This window comes from Athene cunicularia (genome assembly GCF_003259725.1).
Source record: "Athene cunicularia isolate RWA chromosome 1 unlocalized genomic scaffold, athCun1 chr1_part2, whole genome shotgun sequence".
Lineage (NCBI taxonomy): Eukaryota > Metazoa > Chordata > Aves > Strigiformes > Strigidae > Athene > Athene cunicularia.
The window spans coordinates 68,382,121-68,404,953 of NW_020799092.1; the positions used below are offsets into that span (position 1 = coordinate 68,382,121).

Here is a 22,833-nt window from a genome sequence, read left to right on the forward strand (position 1 = left end):
TCACTAGTACCACTACTATCACAAAAACCAAAAATAACCTCTATGGTAGTTATATGATACAAGAAATAAACAGGCCTCATCCTGCTCCCACTAAATCCAATTGTAAACGTTTTCCAAAATTCTAGCTGTTTATGTAATCTCTAATATTTTAATGAATTCCGTCCGTACTTACTTATCTGTGTAACACAGGAAGCTCACAGTGCTTAACCCCTATTGTATTCTTCTGTTGTCCTCAACGCTGCTCTGGACTGATCTCTTCCTGTCTTCCCTGAGCAGGGGTATGCGTAAAGCTGTTCTTTTATAACAGGAGCTAGCGCAGCTCTGTAGCCATGCCTCATCCAGCTGAGACAAAAAGGATGCAAGGCCATATTTTGAGAACAGTAATAACATTTACAAAGTACTTTTTATCCCTAGTTCTCAAAATACTTTACAAAGGTGGGTAAGAATTATTTGCCCTTCTTTAAATTAATCTGAGGAGCATATCTGATAAGCAGCTTTGTTTGCGTAGCAAGTCACAGGCAGTAGGACTTCCTCATTTTTGGTGACATGGACTGTATGTAATCCCTTATGTAATGGTGCTATAAACAGTCTCCTGTCTGACAGTCTCCATAGGAAGAATACCAGGAGAGAACACTTGTAATTAGGATTTGATTTATGATAAAACAGCACACCCAGTGCTGCTCTTTTATCATACTTCTTTGAGGGCAAGAATAAGCCTTTAAAAACTGAAAAAGGTGTCAGTAGTGAGGATAACAAGAGCAGAGTTATGGTGAGGTACAGCTTCTTAACAAAGCGAAATAGGATTAAACTGTGAATTAAATTTTAGTCTAAATAATGAGAAAAACTCACATAATTTTCCAAGAGACATTATGGAAGACTGGTTCTTTCTTAACACTGGACCACATAAAATAATAGAAGATAATGGCTGAACAGAAAGGAATTTGAATACATTATACTAATTTCATAGGTAATATTATTAGATTTTATTCTCAGAATAATATTCAACTAGTTATAAAGCTTATCAAGCATTATTTAATGTGTTGTCAGTTTTTCAATGTCAATGAAATTAATCAATAACTTAGCTAGTTAACCCCATCTAACCAGCTCTCAAATGAGCTGTGGGGAATAGCACTCATTTGGAAAGGAATGAGCTTTCCTCCTTTCCTCTTTAAGGTCAGTGATTAAATGCTTCACAACCCCCCAGACTGGCTCAAGTACTACCCTCATCAGATCTAACCTGTGAGTTTAAGTTGATACTGAATCTGTTCCACAACTTGAACTTTCAAGCAGAACATATGCAGTGAATGAAACATAGGGACTAGAATGTTTATAGATACCACCATCAGGCATTTTTATTGGCATTTTTTAATTGTTTGCTAAAATAGGAGAGGAAAAAAGGAAATTAAATTTGTAATACAGTAATTAAATTGTGACACTGTGAACTTAATTGCTACATGAGGCACTTGTGCTGAAGTGGAGCTCAGTTCTGATTTAACCAAGTTACACAATTTAGGGCTCATGTGCCATGACAGAATTTTATAGGGAAAATTATGCTGCATAGTTCTTTCCTAATAATCTTCTGTTAGATCTCTGCTGCCTTCACAGATTTAATGTGCTTCATTTCAAAATAAATTTTTAGGAAAATATACTTCATAGTCCAGCGTTCCCAAATCTTTACAATATTAAAACACATGTGGTTTGGGTTTTGCTTTTTGTATTAAATCCCAAAGAACTTCATACAGGAATTGCAAGTTTAAAAAGAGGAAAATAAAAATCACAAGTAAAAGCATTTTTAAGCTGTTGTAGAATGCAGAGCTGATTTTGAACTGTGAGTGTTAAAATATATGTGATTGGTGGAATAGGAGTCAAAATCAGAATGAACTGGTTTTGCCTTTTTTAATAAGTCAATCCTTCCCAGAAATTGTTTCCTTTTTGCATTGTTCGGATGGAATTTTTAATGTTTTTTTTTTTTTTTTTTTTTTTCTTTCTTCTCTATTTAGGAAAATTCCTCCTGCGGCAGATAGTCCCATGCCTTCTCCAGCAGCACATGTCTCCACTCCTTTTCCAGCATCAGTCTTACAGCCTTTCAGCAACCCCAGCACGGTGTATATTCCTTCAACACCTATCAGTTCAAGAATCACTTCTTCTTACATAATGACATCAGCCATGTTATCAAATGCAGCCTTTGTGACAACGTCAGATACAAATTCCATTATGTCACACACTACAGCTTTTCCTCATGTGGCTGCAAGCCTAAGTATCATGGACTCAACTTTTAAGGCGCCATCAGCTGTGTCACCAGTGCCAGCAGTCATCCCTTCCCCATCCCACAAACCATCCAAAACAAAAACCAGCAAATCCTCAAAAGTGAAAGACCTGTCATCTCGGAGTGATGAGTCTTCAAGTAACAAAAAGAAAAAGCCGCAGTCGTCGTCATCATCGTCATCATCGTCCTCATTATCTTTGCAGACATCTTCCTCATCTTCATTTTCAGGGTCCCACAAAAAGAACTGTGTCCTGAACCCCAGTTCAACTTTGAACTCCTATCAAGCTACATCTTCCTATAACAGTATGTCTGTGCACAATACAAATAACGGAACAAGCCCACTCAGTGCCAAATCGGAGCCCTCAGGACGGACTTCATTATCAAGTAGTTCAACAGACTCAGTGAAACATATGAGCATGGTAGTAAGCAGTATTGACTCTTCTAATCTGTCTGTATCTTCTCTTGTGCACCACTCAGGGGACCACTCCCTGGGAGCGCATAATGCAGTGTCTTCTCTACCCCTTTCTTTTGACAAATCAGAAGGAAAAAAACGTAAAAACTCTAGTTCTAGTAGCAAAGCCTGTAAAATCACTAAAATGCCTGGTATGAATAGTGTTCATAGAAAGAGCACTGCCAACCTTATTTCTGCGGTGCCAGATCCTACAAGCAGCTCCATCTCTCGGCAGGTAAGGGACTCTTCCAGTTATTTTTTTGCAGGTCATGTCTGACTGACTTGAAATATTTCACGCATTCTGTAAAGAAAATACTATGTTTGCTTCAGATGTTTTTTCATCACACAGCTTACTTTCTAGGTTAATACAGAAACATATTTGTATTTGTTTTGTACCAATCATAGAAAGAAGTTTTGAGAGTTTTTAAAAAGAAAGATATATCTACTTTCTTAAAATAGTTTTATGAGATTTTTTTATTCAATTAATAAAGTAGCCATTTGTATCTCTGAAAGTAAAATCGAGTGTCCAGAACGGATCAATCATTTTCAGAAATTAATCTTTTATCTTAATTCTCATCTCTCTGAAATAAATTGTGTCATTAAAACAGGAAGATAAGAGTCAGCATTTCTGTTTGTTTCATTTCCCAAACTTGTTGCTGATTCATTTTGTAATGTTATGCAAGCCTGCTCATTTCTCTTATGTAAAATGCCTACATCTGCCTTTCCCCTGGGGAGAGTCTGAGATGCCTCACCTCAGATGCTGTTTCCTGTTTGAAATGGGAAAAATTAAGAAATTATAATCTTAAGCAGATGACCTTAGTGGACATTTGGTTGTCTTTTTTTAGTGTGCATGTGTTCATAGTATTGAAGTCAGTGCAACAGATAAGGCTACACACTCTTACTTAATTGTCACTAGCACTAGACCTTTGACTTCTCTTTTAGCAATGCTATATAATGACAAAAGTGTGTGAAGTAAAATCTGGTGGAAAAAATGACAATGCGATCTTTATAGTTATCGACTGTTTCATTCTGCTACCATGTCCTGTGCAGTGTACAGAAAACAAAGCTTGGCCCTGGCATCTGGAAGACAAAACCATATAAAATAGAATACCTCAGAAAATCCAGAGAAGGTAGCTTAGGATTCTTTGTTTGTTTGTGAAACTCTCATTTCCTGAGGATATTGCTCGTAAAATGGAATTTGGAAATGAAGAGGGTAAGTTCTTGGGCAAGGCAGTCCATAGGTAATAGCAGACAGAAATGGAAATGGAAGAAAGGAATAAATTAATTCTAAAACTGGTATAGCAGACAGAATGAAGGTCTCAAAGAATGGTTTAGCAGGTATATTTTCTCTTTCCTACTTCCAGCAGGGGTGCAACTAAGATTACTTTTTTTGGCTTTTAAAAATGGGTAGTGGCATTGCCTGTCTGTTTTAAGCATTTTAAATGCGTCCTGCAGTCAGAACTAATCTCTAAGTCACCAAAGTCAGTGGAGGATGCTGTAAATTGTTCATTCTGTCACACATCTGATTTTTGAAATATGTGTATGCCCAAAAAGATGAAGTTGCCCTGAGGTATATGATCTCAAATGGGAAGAAAAAATTGGTACAAACATTAGTAGTATGAAATTGATTGCATCATCTTCTCACAGTACATAGTCTGTGTCTGTAGCTAGTGCAGTCTGACGAAGTCCTATAGATATACACAGAGGTTCCGAGTTCTAATTCTGACTCTCTTAGTGATTAAATCTGTTCCTGTGGGACGTTCCTGTTCCAGTCTGCGATGTATTTCAACATGTTGCACAGTAATAAACCACAAAGAATCAGAGGTCTTTTCTGAATATTTTAAAATATTTAATTCCCACTAATGTTTGGGTTCTTTTTCCTTAAGTAAAGGGTTAAATTTATGTAATGAGAGTAACGATATACAGATTTTTGAACATGTTTTTATACACAGGTACATACACATATATATATATATATGTATATGTGTGTGTGTGTGTGTATATGTAAAAGTTGGTCACAATTTTCTCTTACACTGCCGGTGCTTGGAGCTACACAAGTAATCAAAAATAGGTGGTAAAGTGAGAGTTGATTTTATTTTGGATGTCTGGCTGGCAGCTAGTTGTCTATGTGACAAGGATACCGAATTGTATGCAATATCAAACAGACATTTCCCACTGTTTATTTGTGCTAGAAATAGATTAAATTTGTACCCATTTAAGCATATGGGTCAAATAATATTACGTACTCTACATGTGAATATAAAAGCTCTGGAGAATATTGTACTTGAAATCACTTTTAAGCTGTGCTGTTTTGACTTGCTGTGTTCTAGAAATTCAATCGCGGTAAAAATTCTACCCAAAAAATGGGTATTACTTAAAATCTTGCTCCTGTTCCCTGATGTAATAGAGTGAATTAAATTAAGAGACCAAGAACCCATAAAAAAGATCAAGTGACTGGTGATAGGCTCAGGTTGTTGGGTTTTTTTTCTAGTTCAATTCAAGTCTGGGCTGGATAGATAATAACTGAAAGTGTCAGCCGTTGGGTTTTGAAGTGGACTTTATTTTTAGAAGGGGGGGGGAAGTATTTGAGTCTTGCCCTTGAAATGGTGTTCCCATCATTAAAGACCCAACACAAGTGGGAATCTTTTTTTCTTATTTTCACCCAGTGCTGTCACTGCCCAGTCTGTTGGAATTACCTTTCTGTCCTGGAGTGCTGCCCTTAGCTCTGAATGAAGACAGGATGGTAGAGCAGCTTGAAGCCGACCGCAGTGCTGCCAGCTGCGTTGCTCCTTGCTTTGTCTTGTGTAGCAAGTCAGTCTGTTAGTCGCAGGAGCACTGAATGAATGAAAGCTGAAAGAGCTGTAATAATCCCTCTCATGAATCTAGGACCTCAGCAAGTCCATTTCCTAGTGGCTATTTTTTCATTTAAAAGATGAACATGTATTTTATTATGGAAGGGTTTTAGGAGTGTTATAATGGTGGATGTAGAGAAGAAAGGTTTGCAGGTATGTCATGGTGTTCTGAATGGTGAGGAAAGATTTTACAGGGTTGTCTATCTTTAGTCAAGAATTTTATTTTGAAGAAAAGCACATTACTACCTAGAGAGCAGCTGTGTCATGCAGAACAGCACACTAAAGGGAACAGGGTAGGCAGAGGCCTACTCTTTTAATCTTTGTGCAGCACATGACCTGCCTTCTGAATTGGCTGTAAATAAAAACTTTAAACATTTCTTCTGGATAGAATGTGAACAGAGAACACTGTTTTAAACAGTCACTGTGTGAGAAAGGGCAGATACGGAGAGGGAGACAAAGGCTACCTTTCACTATATACGTGAAAGGCTGAAATAACAATATCACAGAAGGGAAGAAGAAAACTGACATTGGTGGAAACCTTGCCAGCCAACGCCTCAGTCCCAACTATTCAGTAAGAAACTTGCAACTGCACTTCTCACTGTTTAGAAGACAGGTCCCTGCTACCTCTCCATCAAATGATTAAAGTTGATGTTACGTGAAGTCCATTGACCTTGAGAATAACTATTCAAACTCCAGTCATCTGCCATCTGTAGGCAGGTGTCCATGGTTAATTTTTAACAGCCTTGCAAACCTTGAAGAACTACTTCTTTGACTCAACAGCTGTCTCCCCTTTTGTATTGCAACAGAAATATCTACACTATGTTTATGGGTCATTGTATACAACCTAAGATAGACTGCTCTTGTGGAGTGCTGTAATGTCTCAAACATTGAAATATGCAGATTGAATATTGCAATATTTTAGCTAAGTACTTCTAAAATGTATTTATGTGTACTATCAATCTGCGCTCATTCCCAAAGAAATTCTCTGATGCAGTAAAATGATACAATTGCAAATTCAAACTTCTGGAGTTTGATTTTTCTGGTTAATATTTGCTTTATTGAGCAATAACAAATGAAGACCCTATATGGAAGAAAATTAAATTAATCAAGGCATACTGTGGTTCTTGGCCACTTGCTTTACACTCCCCAGGAGTGGGGAAGGTCCCCTGGAGAGGAGTCTGTGACGTTGAGCACTCTGTGCGCTCTCAGTTGCTGACTATCTGCACTGAGTGACTCCAGTAACTAGAGAGACTAGTATTTCAGTCTAGGGAGACAGGGGTTTACAGTCTCTATTTCCTCAGTAACTGTTTCTTATGTTGTTTTCTGACCTGTAATAGTATTTATGTGCCTTGTAAGAGTGTATTTAAAGTATACAGGCTCTGAGAAATTATTGTATCTGAAGTGTATCTTTTGCAATAGCAAAATACCTGTGTTCCAAATGCAAGGCAATTAGTGCCACTTTACACAGGAAAGGGAAGGCCATTACCAGCATCTGCATTCAACTGACAAATATGCCTCTCAATACTGCTCAATTAATGTCTTTCAGATTGGAAAAAATAGCAGTGTAGCTTTGTCACAATCCAGTCCTTCGAGTACATCAAACCCAGTACACAACAGACAAGTAAGTTGCTTTAAAAACAAGTGTACTTTAGTCTGTAAGTGGTTTTGAAATATTTTATACTGCAAAACCTTAAAATACAATTTCTTTATGAATACAATTCTTTATAGAAGCTGTCTTTCGGTGAACTAATATTAGATTTCTCCTCGCACTTAATTTTTTTCCAGTTATTTTTCCCTCTGAGATTTCTGAACAACAAGTTTTCTGCTTGTTTTTCACCACCTGTAATACGCCTCAGGTTGGCTTATGTGCTGCTCACTGGCTGTTGCTTTGGTGATACAAACTCAGCAGCAACTGTCTGTGCAGGATACAGCTAAGAATGTGGTTTTTCCATCCAGCTCCCCCTGATGAGCATGATGGCACAGCAGAGTCCCCAGAGTGGCATAGGAGGGACAGCATTTAAAAATAGGCCAGAAATGAAAGTAGCAAAGGGAGGATGGAGAAGACAGAGCACTTGACTATTCAGAGAATCTAATCTGGAAGCATAACTAAAATAAGCATAATCTGGGTTCTTAGACTGTGAGAAATCCTTATCCCTCCCACCATACCTGTTCATCACACAGACTCCTAGTTGAATAATTTTAATAAATTCCATAACTCAGCTTTGTTAGAACAGGTGACCTGTGATCTAGCCCTCATCTGTCTGGAGGACTGATAGACTAGTTTATTTTTTTAATATGGCCCCTACTGTCTGACACTCTTGAGTAGTTTATCCAGAATTAATTATCAAGCTCCTTGATATGAAAAAGTTTCCCACCTCAGCAAGGTGTAGTCACAAATAAACAAAAATACAAGAGGATTTTTCTGTAGACCCAGTCAGTATTTTAGAATCCTGTTACGTATTCTGGCTAAATTATGCAGGAGCAGTTATTCCAAATGGCCGTGCTGCTTAGTTTCTGCTGTGTAGACACAGCAGAAGAATAGTAATGGTTGTATTCATGATAATCCATAACTGTGTTCCCATTAAAAATATTCAGAATCACTCACATCTTGAGAAGATCCACCAAACAGTAATTTTTTTTTCTCTTGGTGCTAAATGCAAACCAGTATTTGTATGGAAGAACTGCTCTGAAGGGAAAAAATAGAAAGTTTCTTCATACTTCTAAGGACTGGCGTTTTCCTGGGTGAGACACTGTCATCCAACTGCCAGTAACAAACATGGGATAAAACGTCTCTGAAGTGCAAAACTGTTTTTGCTTTAACCTCTTGCTCCTGTGTTAGTATAAAATACACACTATAGGAGGAGCAGAGCTTGTTGGGATCTGTTGCCTAGATCCCATGGGGAAAACCTAACAGTACAAAACATTAATTTTGCAGCAGCCTTATGTAAACAGAGGCTACTGCTGAGCTTTTCAGCTGCCTGTTTCCGTAACTTTATGAAGAATAGAAGTATTCACTTCTTTGAAGCCTCACAAACTCTTTAATGTTAAAAATATGTTTCTGTCAGTTTGGTAGTTGGGTATGGAGCTCTGAATACAAATACAAAAGAAAATCAGGATGTGTTAAGTTTTATTAAACTTTTTTTAAAACTCTAACACGGGATTTTAGTGTTTGGAACCATGAATAGTGATTACCTATGTAATAAATACTTGTCACTGTCAAAATAAGTCTGAGCTGCTTTGTGGACAGCTTTCATTTCCCATATAGCAACTGAATAGTCTCTAAAAAAATTTTAGTCTGAAACTGTGCTATAATATTTCCTTGTAAAGGTGTTATTAACTAGGTAACAATAAGTGGATCCGCAAGCACATGCTGTGTCCGTAATATTACTGGGGGAACCTGAGTGCTCTTGTTTTTAATGTTAGCACTGTTATAACCATGATAATCAGGAAGCCCAAGTGAAGCAAGGTCTGCAGGCAGAGACAATCTCTGCTATACACTGGGGTTTATAGTTGGAAAAATCCAGCAAGTTTTCATGAATACAAGTCAGAACAACAGACTTCTAACAATGCCGTTTGAAGTAGAATTGCAGCGGTCAAGCTAAATGTGAGTGTAGAGCAGTGACTCTGGGCTGCCCCCAGTGTTACCTGGTCAGGCAAGCTGTTGGGGTGTCTGCTGGTGCGAAGGGGGAGCCAGAAGGGAGAAGGTTGTTGTTTCTCAAGAGAAGGGGTCGAGAGAGAGGGGTCCTTAACACGGGTTGAGTGACTGGGTGAGAATGAGGCATTTGGGAAGTTGCAGTGGGCTGTAAGCCCGGCCTCATGACCCGTGATCATCGCCCGGGCGCAGCCCTGCTCAGAAAGCTGGCTGCCCTGCTCACCTTCCCAGGTGTCCAGTGGGAGCTGGGACCATCACCCGCCACCGACAATGGGGTGTTCTCATTATTGCGCTGTGAGATAAAGGTGCCTTGTGGTTGTTTTGATTTCCCACAAGTAGTTTCTTTTGGCCATTCGCTACGTTTGTTGAAGTACACTGTACTCCTGGGGGGACTGGTGGCTGTGAGGGTAACTGCTGGGGGCCTGTCTGCTCTACCCCATTGCATTAACCTCAAACGATTGTTGTCAATTCCTGTTTAGTTTGAATGTTGCTACATCTGTTTTAGACCTGAACAGGGGCTTGTATACATAAAAGCGTGCTTGTTTTTCCAACTGTTTAATTAAAAAAATATTACTTTTCTCTACAAAAACTACTTATTTTTTAACAAACATTAATGGAATGGTAGTTTTACAGTCAAGTTGTTTGTGCTGTTAATACAAATTATGTATTTAAAAGCTTGTTTTCTCCAGATTTTATCCTTGTTCTAGGTTTATAACTAATCAAGTGTTTTTGTCTTCATAGTGCTTTTAGGTGCCTGAATGTGTTAACACTTCAAGACCTCAGTATGCGGTGGTTTTTAAATACTGAGTAACTAGATCATTTTATTAAGGGAAGGTGACGACGTGTATGCTGTGTGGGGATTCCATGGGCATGAAAACATGCTGTGTAGAGGAAAAGATTCTTCAGAGTTGTCGTCTAATTGCTGCTCTTTATTTGTAATGATACACCAAGTTAATGAACATGAGATTCACCAAAGCTTACTAAAATCAGACAGTGCCAAAAGGAAATCAGCTGTCTATTCAAAGCAGTTCATTTTCTTAAAGGTCTAACGTAATCAGTAAACAGGGAGGGAATTTAGTTCAGGGACTTTGAAATAAATTCCTGTTTTGAGTTCTGTCAGGCGCAGATGTTATTGAAGTATTATATACTGAAAGACATTTTGTGATTTTGAACCTGGCTCTGGTTTCTCTTTTAGAAGACATCAAACCGGACTGGTAGAATAAGGACTCTTCCATAACAAGGAAAAGGAACCAGCCTATAATCTCTAGCTCTCAGCAGCCCTACTCCACAGGGTTTTTCTTTTCTATGTCCTGCAGATGGATTTAACCTTTTATGAATTTGTGGTTTTAAAGAAAATTAAATTTACAGAAAACTGTAATAGTGATTTGTTTAGTTTTTCACTTGTATTTGCCACTGATCTGTGCATTCTGCTTGGTTATGTTTCATGCCTTTTAAAGCTGTTAGCATTGCAATGCTCCCTTTGTTTCCTTACCAGAACACAGCGGACATTCCAAAAAAAATCCAGATCATGATTTGAATTTATTTAAAAGATATCCAAATTTTTTCATTAAAGAAAAATTACAGTAATTCTGTATTTAAGCTTGTCCTATGGATAAAAATTGAGTGCATTTCTTAGTACTTTGCAAACAGCTGGGGCACTGCAACTTTAGGGACTAATCCTGACTGGTGCTCTGTACCTACAGCATTTAATAATTTCAGTGGGAATTCTGAGTGTTCAGCCTCTTCCAGGATCAGGCTCATAAGGAATCTATACTTCAGTCAATGCATAGTGGATTTGTGCACCAAACTGTAATTAATGTTATCAGGAGCTCAACGTGTAAAATCCCCATATCTTGGTGGATTTCTAGACCCTTAAGATCATAGCACTTGGTAACTTCAGTAAATGGTTTGGATTTGCAAGGACAGGAGTTGAGCAGATTGGCTTGCATTAATAGAATTGCACTGACAGTGTTTCTTATAGGATTACTGAATAATTTTTTAATAAAATATAGATTTTATAATCAGGAAGCCAATACTAGGTACTGGAACAATAGTACAGAGGAGTTAATTTTTATTTCTACAGTGTTAAAAGTGCACTTATATGCTGGTTTATTTACATCTTGGGGAAAGGCGAGAGACTGCAAATAGGGAGATTATTACTACTTTCTTTTTTAAAAAAAGAAGGCTTAAGGCAAATTTTAAGACTAAAAATGTTTAAGCAATTATAAACAAGGCTAGACCCTTTGAAAAAAGTTTAGAAATATTCTTAAAATAAAAATTTTTATAGTGTTAATTTTGTAATAATTTATGTTTTGCTATACTTCAGAGCTAACTGACCAGTATAGTTTCAGAAACAGTATGAAACTTAGGAAAGTTTAAGCAATGTTTATATTTTTAAAATGTTCTTTGAATTATGTTTTTATTGTACATTTCTTCAGACTGAAAAATGTGTACATATCTTTGTTATTTTTGCACAATTTTTGTCTTGTTCAGTTTTAGGAGCAGTACTATGTTGATTTTTTTTTTAATTTATTTTGAGTTATAAAACTGCAGGAGTTTAAAAATCTCAGTAATAAAGTCATCCTCTGTAATCAATGAACTGCTATTTCTAATTGTTGAGGGAAAACAGTGGTTGTGAGATTCAGTGGTTGCTTCTGAGAAATAATGCTAATCTGTGTCTGAAGGAGCAATTTTGTAGTTTTAGGAAGCTTTAGCTCTTTCCATGCATCTTTTAATTGGAAAGCTGGAATATGGAGCCTGTCCTTTGAATGCTGCTTAAATTTTTTTTTTTTCAACTGGCTTACACCTGACAGCATTTCACGAAAGTTATGCACGAAGTAAAATCCCACAGTGTTCTTCATCATCAAAGAATCATTATTTAATTATATGTATCAAAAATTTCAGCCTGAAAAGTGAAATGGAAGTAAACATTTGGAAAAAAAGGATACAAACTGGACCAGCCTATAATGCATTATTAGTGTAGCATTCACTCAGTAGTTCTTTTTCTTCCCCATTTGCCTGAAAATCTTGTGATTTGTTTCCAGCAATAGAGGCTCAGAAGCTTTGGTTGTTACACATACGCAATGCATAGGCCTGTCAGCCATAAAAAGCGACTTGGATAACTTGTATGCCTTCTTTTGTATTGATGTAACAATTGTAAATAGTGCTGATCGACCTTTGTAGAGAATAGTTTATACAGCATATTCTATTATTGCTGATTCTCAGTGAACTATTGTTTTAAAAAAAAAGAAGAAAAAAAGAAATTTTTCTATTTACACCTTATATTTTGTTATGCTGTTGACCCATGGCACTTTAACAAAACTCTGTGGGTTTTGCATAGCTGGTCAGTCATGGGATATATTAAATAACTGTTGTTGCACAGAAATGAATTTGCACCTGCTATATTGTGCTTTCCTACTACAGATTTTAGAACCTTTTCCAGAAGACTTTTGAAGAAAGCATGTCCAATCATTCTAAGAAAAAAAAAATGCCATACTTGTACAGCCAATTTCTTTTCTACAATCCATATTTTGTAACACTAAGTATTTTCATTCTTTGTCCTGCACCTTTATGTATTAGCAGTATCAAATAGAATTCATTCCATGCTTGTGATAATTGTAAGCAGAATAAATGTCTAAAGTAGGTGTAAATAGTAAATTCTATGGCTTACAGTTTAAAAAAGGAAAAACAGAACAAACATGTATCTGATTGATACTGCCATGGTTCAACACCGGGCCTGGAGATATTCTCTAGTGAGCGATTGTATTTTTTGTTTTTTGCTTTATTATTATTTTTTTTTTGTAACATGGCTTTGTAAATAAAATAATTTATATGTTTGTAAGAAACAGGTGGGTTTTGTCATTATTTATCTTTGCAAAGCAAAAATGGTTTCTATTGCAGGACTGCCCTTTTTCCTCCCAGAGGCTGAAATACACTGTGCAGATAGCCAGCGCTGAGAATTCGACCGGTAGTTCAAAAGATCTGTTCAGCTCTCGGTACAGGGCTGAATTGCTCTGGGATTATTTTTGGCATTCATGTCTAAAATATTTCTGTGCTTACATGTCAGGACACGAGCGACAACCAGCTACTGAGGTTTTTGCACTGATAAATCATTTTAAAATTCCTTTGCTTAGCTGAATGCATTTTCTCATTCCTTATCAGTGTAAGAATTAACTTTGCCACAGCTGCTAGATTTAGGAGTTCTCGCTTCAGAGGGCAGTACAAATTTATAACCAGTCTTTTTATCATGGTTAATACTAAAAATGCAACTTTTATCTAGGCATTAAGATTCTTGTTCTGTGTAAAGCCTGTTCCAGTTACAGATCAAATGAGACTTAAATTGTTCATTGGCTTGTCAGCTCTGCAGAGAGGATTGCAGTTTTTTTCTCTCGCAGCAAACCTCTTCTGCAAATCTGGGGAAGATGTACAGTTTTATGCTTCTTTTATGAAATATCTGGAAACTCAGTCTCGGCGATACTGTAGGGAAGATGCTCACAATTATGGCATGATCTTTTTTAAAAGCAAAAAATTTGGACTGCAAACTGCATTTTTGTATGCATACACTCAGAACTGACAGAGGAGATAAAAAGCTGGCCTGTGTTACAGGAAGCAGTGATTGGAGGAGGAAAATTTTACCTTCTAGATAGACAGCTTTTTGTGTCATGTCTTGCATCTTCTGATACCTGTTGCAAAAGTTAATCCCAGACTTCCTCTTTACTGTACAATTTGTACTTGGTCTGAGCTGCTTATATTTTGAAAACTTTTTTTTAATCCTGAGTTTATCTTTTCCCGTATAGAAAAACGGCTCATCATGAAGTAACAGCAGATAGTGAAGTTTCATCTGATAGAGTAGTCCCTATGTATGGCTGAAGAGTGACACTGTGTTTGTAAGATGCTTTGCTATTTCTGGCAGCCATTAGGAATTAAAGCTACAGTCAAGAAATGGAATGTTACAGCCATGAGTTATTAGTTGCTTGCCATCATTGTTCATGGCCAGCAAAGGCCAAAGACCACTGAATTTATTTTCCAAATGTCAATCTTTGTAATTTTTTTAGCACTTGCAGGTTCGTTAGACTGATTGTCTATTTGGAGTTGGTTTCCCCCACCCTTTTTTTGGTTATACAAGTATTTTTCTTGTAGCAGTACTCTTGCTTGTGTTATCTAACATGCTCTAAATACCACCAGTTTCAGAGGGAAGCAGATCACACTGTAACTTTTTTATTCATTGCACTGTAATTTTTATGCTTCTGGGTTTACCACAGAACTATTTATTTTAGAAGAAAGTCATTGCTGTGTGCAACCAGTATCAGTTTTACTCTTCCAAATCTGTCAGGATTCACAATTGGAAGAAATGCCAGTTAGTGATTCCAGAAGTATTTGGAGGAGATTCATACAACAGATTCAGACTTCAGAACACAAGAATGTTTATTTCATGCAAATTTTTATGCTGCTTTGCTCCTTGAGTACCTTTTGAAAGCTACTACTCAAAACAAGTACAGACCTCTTTTAAAATATACTTTCCTAAGTAGAAGAAAGGTAAAGCTGATAATTCAGCAGCAGGTCCGTTTGCCCTTCGACTGGAGAATCCATGGTAGATGGTTTGCATGCTCTTGTTCTCATTTTGTAATGCCTCACAGATGACACGGGCTGGATTCTTTTGTGCGTTTTTTTGTTGTTTGACTGACATGCAGAAATACTTAGATCTGGTGTGTGATCTGCTCTCCCTACAGAAAGGAGAAGGGGGAAGTTTAGGGGAAGGTTGCCAGGAATCACAATCAGGAATCAGGAGAACTTTTGAGGTTAGGGACACCAGCAGGGACTCGAGATAGTGCCCAACATTCAGCTGCCCCTTTGTGCATTTCCCAAACCTGAAAAATTTAGCACTGAAATTGAGTCTGGGTTTGATAAACTTGAAGCAGTTACTAATGTGTTTGATGTGACACCTCAAGAGAGTAATTTTTTAGAAAAGTTGTCTAGCATGAACAAAATCTATTTACAGAATGCTACAGGTATAAAGGCCTGTTGTCATAAATGCAGTGCATGACCTGATGAACTCATGAGCGCAACCCTGTGAGTCCTGTGTCTGTCCTGGTTTCCAGCCTGGCCCCTACTGAGGCAGAGGAGGAAATGGCGACAGAGTAAGCATCACTGCAAACAGAAACCATCATCCCTTCCCAGTGGCAAATTTACTCAGTGCTGGTTTGGAGAGCTGTGTCACAGGTGAGCAGACACGTCACTGGAAAAGGATTACTTGGCTCAGCCCTTTAGCCTTTCCCACCACTGATGCAGAATATATAGGCCTGTCGCCTTAGTTCTGAAGATACTCTCAACACCCTATGCAAGAAACTTTCCCGTCTGGTCAGCTCTGCTCTTAAATTGCAACTATTTGCCTGCCTTTTTCTTTACTTTTCTCTTATTTTGACCCATAATCAGTGGGGGATTTGTGGTGTGGGCTTTTTGGGGGGTTGGGGTTGGTTCTTTTGGTTTTGGGGGGAGGGTGGGTTGCTCTTGTTGTTTTGAGATGGGTTTTTTTATTTTAATCTTGCCTTGAGTTACTCCTTGTTAATTCTCTTTAGGATTTATGTTTGGACCACATAGCCTGAACATTAATACCAACACACTGTGCTTGCTGCTTTATTATCAAGGAGACACAAGAAGGTGCAGAAGACTGGTTTTATTTGTGTTATTTTGCAGAGTGCTTCTAAGGCCTGCAGCTTCACACCCTGAGCATGGATGCTTCCAAAGAAAAGCAAACATTCCAAGGGAAATGCTCTGTTTGTGCTCCTTAACCTAAAAGAAGCCGAGTGCGTGTTTGCTCCTGGAGTACATATCAGACCCTATGTTGGGCCTTTCATCTCTAACAGACAATTCTCTAATGCATTTTCTACTTTGCCCTGGCATATTACTGGACTGCTCACTCCCATGACTTCCACTGCTGATCTTCCAGTCCTGAACTCCTTTCACCTGCAGTTAAATGCCAGTGAAGCTTAAAAGATACTAGCTTCTCCATCTCGAGCTTCTGTCCAGGGCTTTGGGCCCAGACTGGTCTTCAGAATCCCTCATGAGATTCCCAAGAAAGGAAAAGGGAAAAAGAAGTTGAAGCACAAAGCAAATGGGTCAGCACCGTAATGAACCTCTGGCTCCAACTCACCACTTGTTCTGACTTAAGGGGACATAATAACAGCCTGCCACTATCTATGAGGAGGTCACTGGGAGATCAGAGCCAGGCTCTGCAGTGCTGCACGGTGGGAGGGTGAGAAACAATGGACATAAGTTGTTAAAAGGGAAGTTCAGACTGGATACAAGGAAAAACCTTCCTGCCATGGAGACAGTCAAGCGTTAGAACAAGTTGCTTAGAGAGGTAGGTGCAATCTCCAACTTTTGAGGTTTTCAAAGCCAAATCAGATAATGGTCTGAGCCACCTGGTCTGACCTCAGAGCTGACCCTGCTTTGAGCAGGAAGCTGGACTACAGCCCTCCTGTCCTATGATCCATATGTGAAGAAACCAATAATCACAATCTAATTTCTCTCTCAAGGACCCATCTTGTAGGGTCACTTTCTCAGAAATGCTCCCTAGGGCCTTCTTAGGGTATTTTCCCAATACCAGACCCTCTTCATTGTTTGGTTGTTATGTTACTCATTAACCAGCTTTTTTGGTAGCTCCCACCCAGAGCTGGTACACCCAAGACCTTATTATGGGCCTGTCTCACTCTATCTACTATGTCTTTGCTAGATAGATATTTCACTGGATTTTTTTCCCATATTTTTCCCTGAGATACACCACACAGTCTCCTTTGAATCAGTTTACCTGCTTTGTTTGTAAGACAGCATGGGATGAGGCAAAGAAACTACCGTCCACTCTTAAGTCTTGTCTTTTTACATTCACAAAACCAAGCACTTAACATGTTCTCCAAGGATGTTAATCTTGGAGTCACAAACATCTTTACACTAAAGATGGCTAACTTTAGCCATCAGACTAGATGGCATTATTTTCTAAATCTGCTATCCCCAGTAATGAGCACATTCTCTGTTATAGCACGTGCAGTATTGCAGCTTATATAAAGAGCATGTCTACTCTTGACACCTGTGGGAAACCACCCACATTGACATTCATTTTCACCAAATGTTGATGCATCCAGAAGTGTTGGATTTGGCAGAGCAATGCTGACAGCGGGAAGTGCTCCAAGACCTCTTCCTGGTAACTGTGCTTTTACAGGGTACTGACTGAAGTGGCTACGGTTGGAATAGACATGTAGACTTACAGTTAAACATGGGAGAAGACAGAGGTTACTCATCCGTAACATGAGATGCATAATCATGCTTCCTAATTGCATGCCCAGCCTTTCTGTTGTTCAAAACTGTCTCTTTTTGGACTTAGTCAGAGAAACTAAGGCGATGGAGATGGATCCCTGATCTCCACCACACTGTGTAGTGTGAACTCGCTCTACAGATACTGCTAGAATAAAAGCATCTGTGGTCTTAAGAGCTATGGGCTCAGAGCCACCCTTAAACAGACAAATATACTATGTATCTCAAAGAATGAAGGCTCCTGCCAAGTAACTTCTTTTTTCCTTTTATCTTCAGAAAGAGTCCCACCATAGTTCTAAGAAATCAATTTCTTGGGTTTTCAGTCAATTGGGAAGTGGCCAGTTCTGTAAGAGAGCTAAGTCTCCTGATACTAAACTACCCTTTTTGTGACCTATTTTTACTTCTCTCTGACTCAAAAGCAGTAACTGGCAGTATTTTTGTAATTCCTAATGTTTAATTTTTCCTATTATGTGATTTTTGAGGGCAAGTTTAGTCTTTATTTTGCAGCTGACTAAAAAAACCCTAACATTCACAGCTTAGCCTTATGACTGCAGGCTCTTGTTCTTGTGAAGGGGACTCAGATGACAACATGGTGGAGGCCAAGTGATCCAGGCTACTTCTGTGGTACATCAAGGACAATTTCTTGACAGAAGTGCTCAACAAGCTGAGTCTGGCTATGCTAGACATGTTACTCACACATAAGGAAGGGCTGGCTGGGAACATTGACACTGGTGGCAGCCTTGGCAGCAGTGACTACAAGATAGCAAAGCTTAAGATTCTGAGGGAAGTGAGGAAGATAAATAGTTGAATTGCAACCCTGGAATTTAGGAGACCAGACTGACTCCTGCAGACATTTTATTGGCAGAATCCCACAGAAGACTGCCCTGAAGGGCCCAGGGCAGCCAGCTGAAGCACAAGAACTGTCCATTCTGATATGCAGGAACTTGAGCAGACATGGGAGAAGGCCAGCATGGCTGAGTGGGGAACTCCTGACTGAAATCAAATCCAAAAGGTGAGTATACAGACTGTGGAAGCAGGGATGGGCTACCCTGGAGGAATACAGAAATGCTGCCTAGGCGTGCTGAAGCAGAACTAGGAAAGCCAAAGCTCGGCTGGAGTTGGAATTAGTGAGGGATGTGAAGGACACTTCCTATACGTTAACATGGAAGAAAGGCTGAGTAAAATATGGGCACCACTACATGGGGAGGGTAACCTAGTGACAAAGAACATGGAAATGACTAAGGTAGACTTGGTGCTGCCTTTGCTTCAGGTTTTAACTGGAGAGGTCTGTGCTTAGATCTTTGGGCAGAGTCTGGGGAGTGAAGAACTACCCACATAAGAGGAAGCCTGAGTTAAGGGCTATTTACCCTGAATCTATACCAGTATGGAAAAAGCTGGGCCCAATTCAAGGATGCAGGCTGACATCATTACAAGGCTTCTATCATCCATGAAAGATCACAGCGAACAGCGTACAGGGTTTCTAAGGACTAGAAAAGGCAAATGCAATGCCCATTTTCAAGAAAGACCCAGGAAACTACAGGCTGCTCAGACCAACCTCAATCTCAGGCAGATTATGGAACAAACTGTCCTAGAAGCCATGTCCAGACAGTGTGCATTCACCAAGGGGAAACTGCCTGACCAACCTGCTTCTGTGATGAAACGGCTGCCTTCAGGTACTGACCAGAGAACAGTGCATGTTGTTTACTTTGGCCTTAGCAAGGTTTTTGACACCATCTGTTTTTGTATTCTTACAATAAATTGGAGAGAGATGAATTCAAGGTGTGGACTATGAGGTGGGTGGGAAATCAGCTCGACAGCAGGGCTCAGAGTGCTGAGGTCGGCCGCTTGAGGCCCAGTTGGTTGGTTGTTACTAGTAACATGCCTCAGGGGTTAATAGTGGGCCAAATAATGCTGAAGGGTTTCATTACCATCCTCGATGTTGGGATGGGTTGCAGATTCATGGATAGCAACAAACGGGGTAGGGAGGCGATTGATACAGAGGGAGCAGGGCTGTCCTTCAGAGGGAGCTCAATAGGCTAGAAAATTGAGCTGACAGGAACCTCACTGGGTTCATCAAAGACAAATGCAGAGTCTTACACCTGGGAGGGAGGCATAACCCTATGTCATTGACCAAGCTGGGTGCTGATTGGCAAGAAAGCAACTTCACAGGGAAAGGGCTGGTGGACAAGCTGGATGTCAGTCAGTAAGGGGCCCCTGGGGTACTGAAAGGTACCCACAGTCTGAGCCACAGCAGTCAGAGGGCACCGACTGTCACCCTCTGTTTTGGCACTTGTGAGACTGCATCTGCAGAACTGTGTCCAGGTTGGGCCTCCACTGTACAAGACACGGCATGCATACTGAAGTGAGTCCAGTGGAGTGCTACCAAGATAGCTGATACCTACTAGCTGCTGTATAAGGATATGCTAAAAAAAATGTTTTGATCAGTTTTAAGACAAGAAGATTAAGGAGGGGAGAGGGGTCTGAGTGCTGTCTTCAGCTACAAATAGGTGATAAATAGGTGTATAAAAGATGGAGCCAGTCTGTTCCTGGTGGTGCACAACAAAACGGCAAGAAGCAATAGACATGAGGTAGAACAAGGGGAATTCTGATTAGACACAAGGCAAAAATTCTTTGCAATGTAGTTGAGCACTGGAACAGGGACCAAGCAATGTTGTAGAGTCTCCATCATGGAGACAGTAAAAACTTGACAAAGCTGTGAAAAACCTGATCTCAACTTTGAAATTAGCCCAGTTTGAGGAGTAAGAGAGGTTGACCACATGATCTCAGGACATCCATTCCAACCTATTCAATTCTGTCCTTCTGTACAGTAAAAACAAACATTTTTAAAAAACCCCAAAACAACCAAAAAAACACCACCAAAAAAGGCTCCTGACTGTTGAGATAATTAATACCCAGAAGTTTAACAATTCTTCTATTAAGCACTTTCCCTTATAAATGTATAGTGTAAAATCCCCTGGTGGAGAACTCACCTGTATACTGGAAGTCCTTGAGGATAAAGGATGGAAGGGCACAGTGGAGCTCTTCCTAAGCAGCTACAGAAATGGCAGGACCCATTGTCTACAGCTCCACCCTGTGCTCCCTAACAGAGTGCTTTCTGATGTCCACGTTGAGGAGGGGCAGAGACAAGTTAAGCATTAAATGAGCTGCTACTCAGCATGTTCACAGTACGCGTATGGCAGACCTAGGCATCTTTCCCAGCCTTTATTGCTCCTGTCTCTTCCCACAGCCCTAGACTTCAGTCTTCTAACACTCCCCTTCGGAAGAACATGTCCATCTGCCTGTTTTCCTCAGCAAGACACATGCTTGTTCTGCAGCCAGCTTCATCTCTGACCTGCAGTCCCTGTTCCTCTTTATTGCAACCCTTAAGACTCCTGGTAGTCTGTTTAGTCCTGTGTAATTAGATAAAAGGCTTAAGTTACTAACAATATTCTGCAAAAGGCTCAGCTTCTGTCACAACAGGTATTAAGTCTTTCAACCAAATTCAATTTATATAACCAGGACACTTTAAATACATGAAAATAGATTTGATCCTTTAGTTCTTGATTAAAACTTAGTTAGCAACATCTCTGTAACAGAACTAGAAAACTTTCAGCTGTTTGTCAAATCCTGCTTTCCTTAGTCAACAGAAGTTCAGTTTCTCTTACAATAGTCCATGTGAGCTTCTCACAAATTGCCCTAAATTATCATACTTTTAGCACTCATATATATACGTGATACTACCATCATATGAATTGAGGATTATAATTTATTATTTAAATAATAAACACATGATGCATTATCAGGACATTTTTTCAAGTAAATAAATTCTGCTTTCTTAACAGTGTAATAGATTTTTTTTCAAAAATTATTTCTAGTTGTAAATCAAATTGGCTTTGTTCTGTTTAGTGATTTTTTTTGACCCATTCCTTAGAGAAACACACTTCAATCTGTAATTCCTGTGTTTCTTCTTAAAATTTACCCTTCAACATATGTATTTTATACTGGTTATCTTTGCTGACCACTAAAAGTCCTTTGACAAATGCTGTTTCCCCTGTCCCAAACACTGACTTTCCTACCCTTCTCTCCAGTCTTTCATTTGCTCCTTCCTTGCCTGTCAATCTTCCTATCCTTAGGTTCTCATTTTCACAAAAGTATTTTCCATGCCTTTATTTCTACTCTGCTGCCCAGCTCAGTCTTGTTTGTGTTTCCTCGCACGTCAATCTACGCTTTCTCCCATCACACCTCTTTAGGAAAAAAAACTTCGCTAGAGCTTTGCAGACTCTATTGAAAGGTATAGAAAAGTCAAATGCAGGAATGGGTTCAGTAACTATAAATTGTATTCCTTAGGAAAAGTAGGTTTCCACCACTGCCGGGTAGCTGCCAAGGGAGGTAACTTACGAACCTACAATTCCTCTAGCCCTAGTTAAGAACTGAAGCAGGTAGCATAATCAGTATAAAATACTAAACAATACAGACAGAGCATGCCTGTACAATCGCTGCAGGTTTGGATGCTGACTTTCTCCCACTCTTTTGCTAAGGAAAAAAAAAAACAAAAAACAAAAAACAAAACCCAAAACATTGAATTCTATTAATGTCTTGTGATATTTTAGTTTTGGCAAATAGATAAATATATATATAGTGCTAGACTTTTCACTTTCACAGAAATACCTTTTTTTTTTTTTTACTAAATGCTCATTTATTATTGTCTGTTTTCATTTGAAGGTTTTTTTTTTTTTTTTTTTTTAGTGGGACACTTGATTATCTTTCTCCTACTCAACAGGGGGTAGTACAATAAAAAGTTTCTTTGACGTCTCCTCTCTGTTTGCTGGGGTTTGCACCACAGCCTGTGCAATGATTTTTAAGATGACACCTTTCTCGCTCCTCGTTGACTTTGCGCCTCGTACCAGCACCGGGCGCACATGACCGCGTTCCGCGGGGCGGCAGCGGAACATTCTGCGGCCCTCCCGCATTTACTGGGATTAACGAAGTCCACCTTTAGCAGCTAGCGAGTCCGCGTAGTGTCCGCTGTACGGGACAGAGCAAAGGGTGTAGCCTGCGTTACCGCATGAGGAAGGGGACGTGGCTGAAAGGGAGCAGACTTGCCTGAACCTCACGAACAACAGCGTGCCGCCTGCTTTCCCCAGAAATTCAAGCGCCCGCGGCGCACACCCGTAGCTCGGCGGGAAGCGCTGACGTGATGACAGCCGGGCAAATCGGTTTGTGCCTCCCACCGCCCGCCCCCGAAGCGCGGCCCGCGCAGCCGCTACGCGCCGCAGAGCTCCGCCGCCCGCCCGCCACCTCCCGC

General features: G+C 39.5%; 2 protein-coding genes across 10 annotated transcripts in view; both read left to right on the forward strand.

Moving 5' to 3' along the window:
* ATXN7L1 (ataxin 7 like 1) overlaps window positions 1-12,184 on the forward strand; it is a 121,384-nt gene extending 109,200 nt beyond the window's left edge. For 7 of the 9 annotated variants that reach the window (XM_026841205.1, XM_026841211.1, XM_026841207.1 and 4 more), the window contains 3 exons: window positions 2,001-2,952; window positions 7,116-7,190; window positions 10,417-12,184. In XM_026841205.1, coding sequence (XP_026697006.1) covers window positions 2,001-2,952; window positions 7,116-7,190; window positions 10,417-10,458 — 1,069 coding nt within the window. In that variant the 3' untranslated portion in view covers window positions 10,459-12,184. Of the gene's footprint in view, window positions 1-2,000; window positions 3,021-5,307; window positions 7,086-7,115; window positions 7,191-9,962 lie in introns of those variants that run through there. The other 2 variants (XM_026841209.1, XM_026841210.1) reach the window with 2 other exon arrangements.
* Window positions 12,185-18,912: 6,728 nt separating this feature from the next.
* Window positions 18,913-22,833, forward strand: part of EFCAB10 (EF-hand calcium binding domain 10) — a 5,323-nt gene continuing 1,402 nt past the window's right edge. Inside the window, exon 1 of the mRNA XM_026868006.1 lies at window positions 18,913-19,201. Coding sequence (XP_026723807.1) covers window positions 18,913-19,201 — 289 coding nt within the window. The remainder of the gene's footprint in view (window positions 19,202-22,833) is intronic.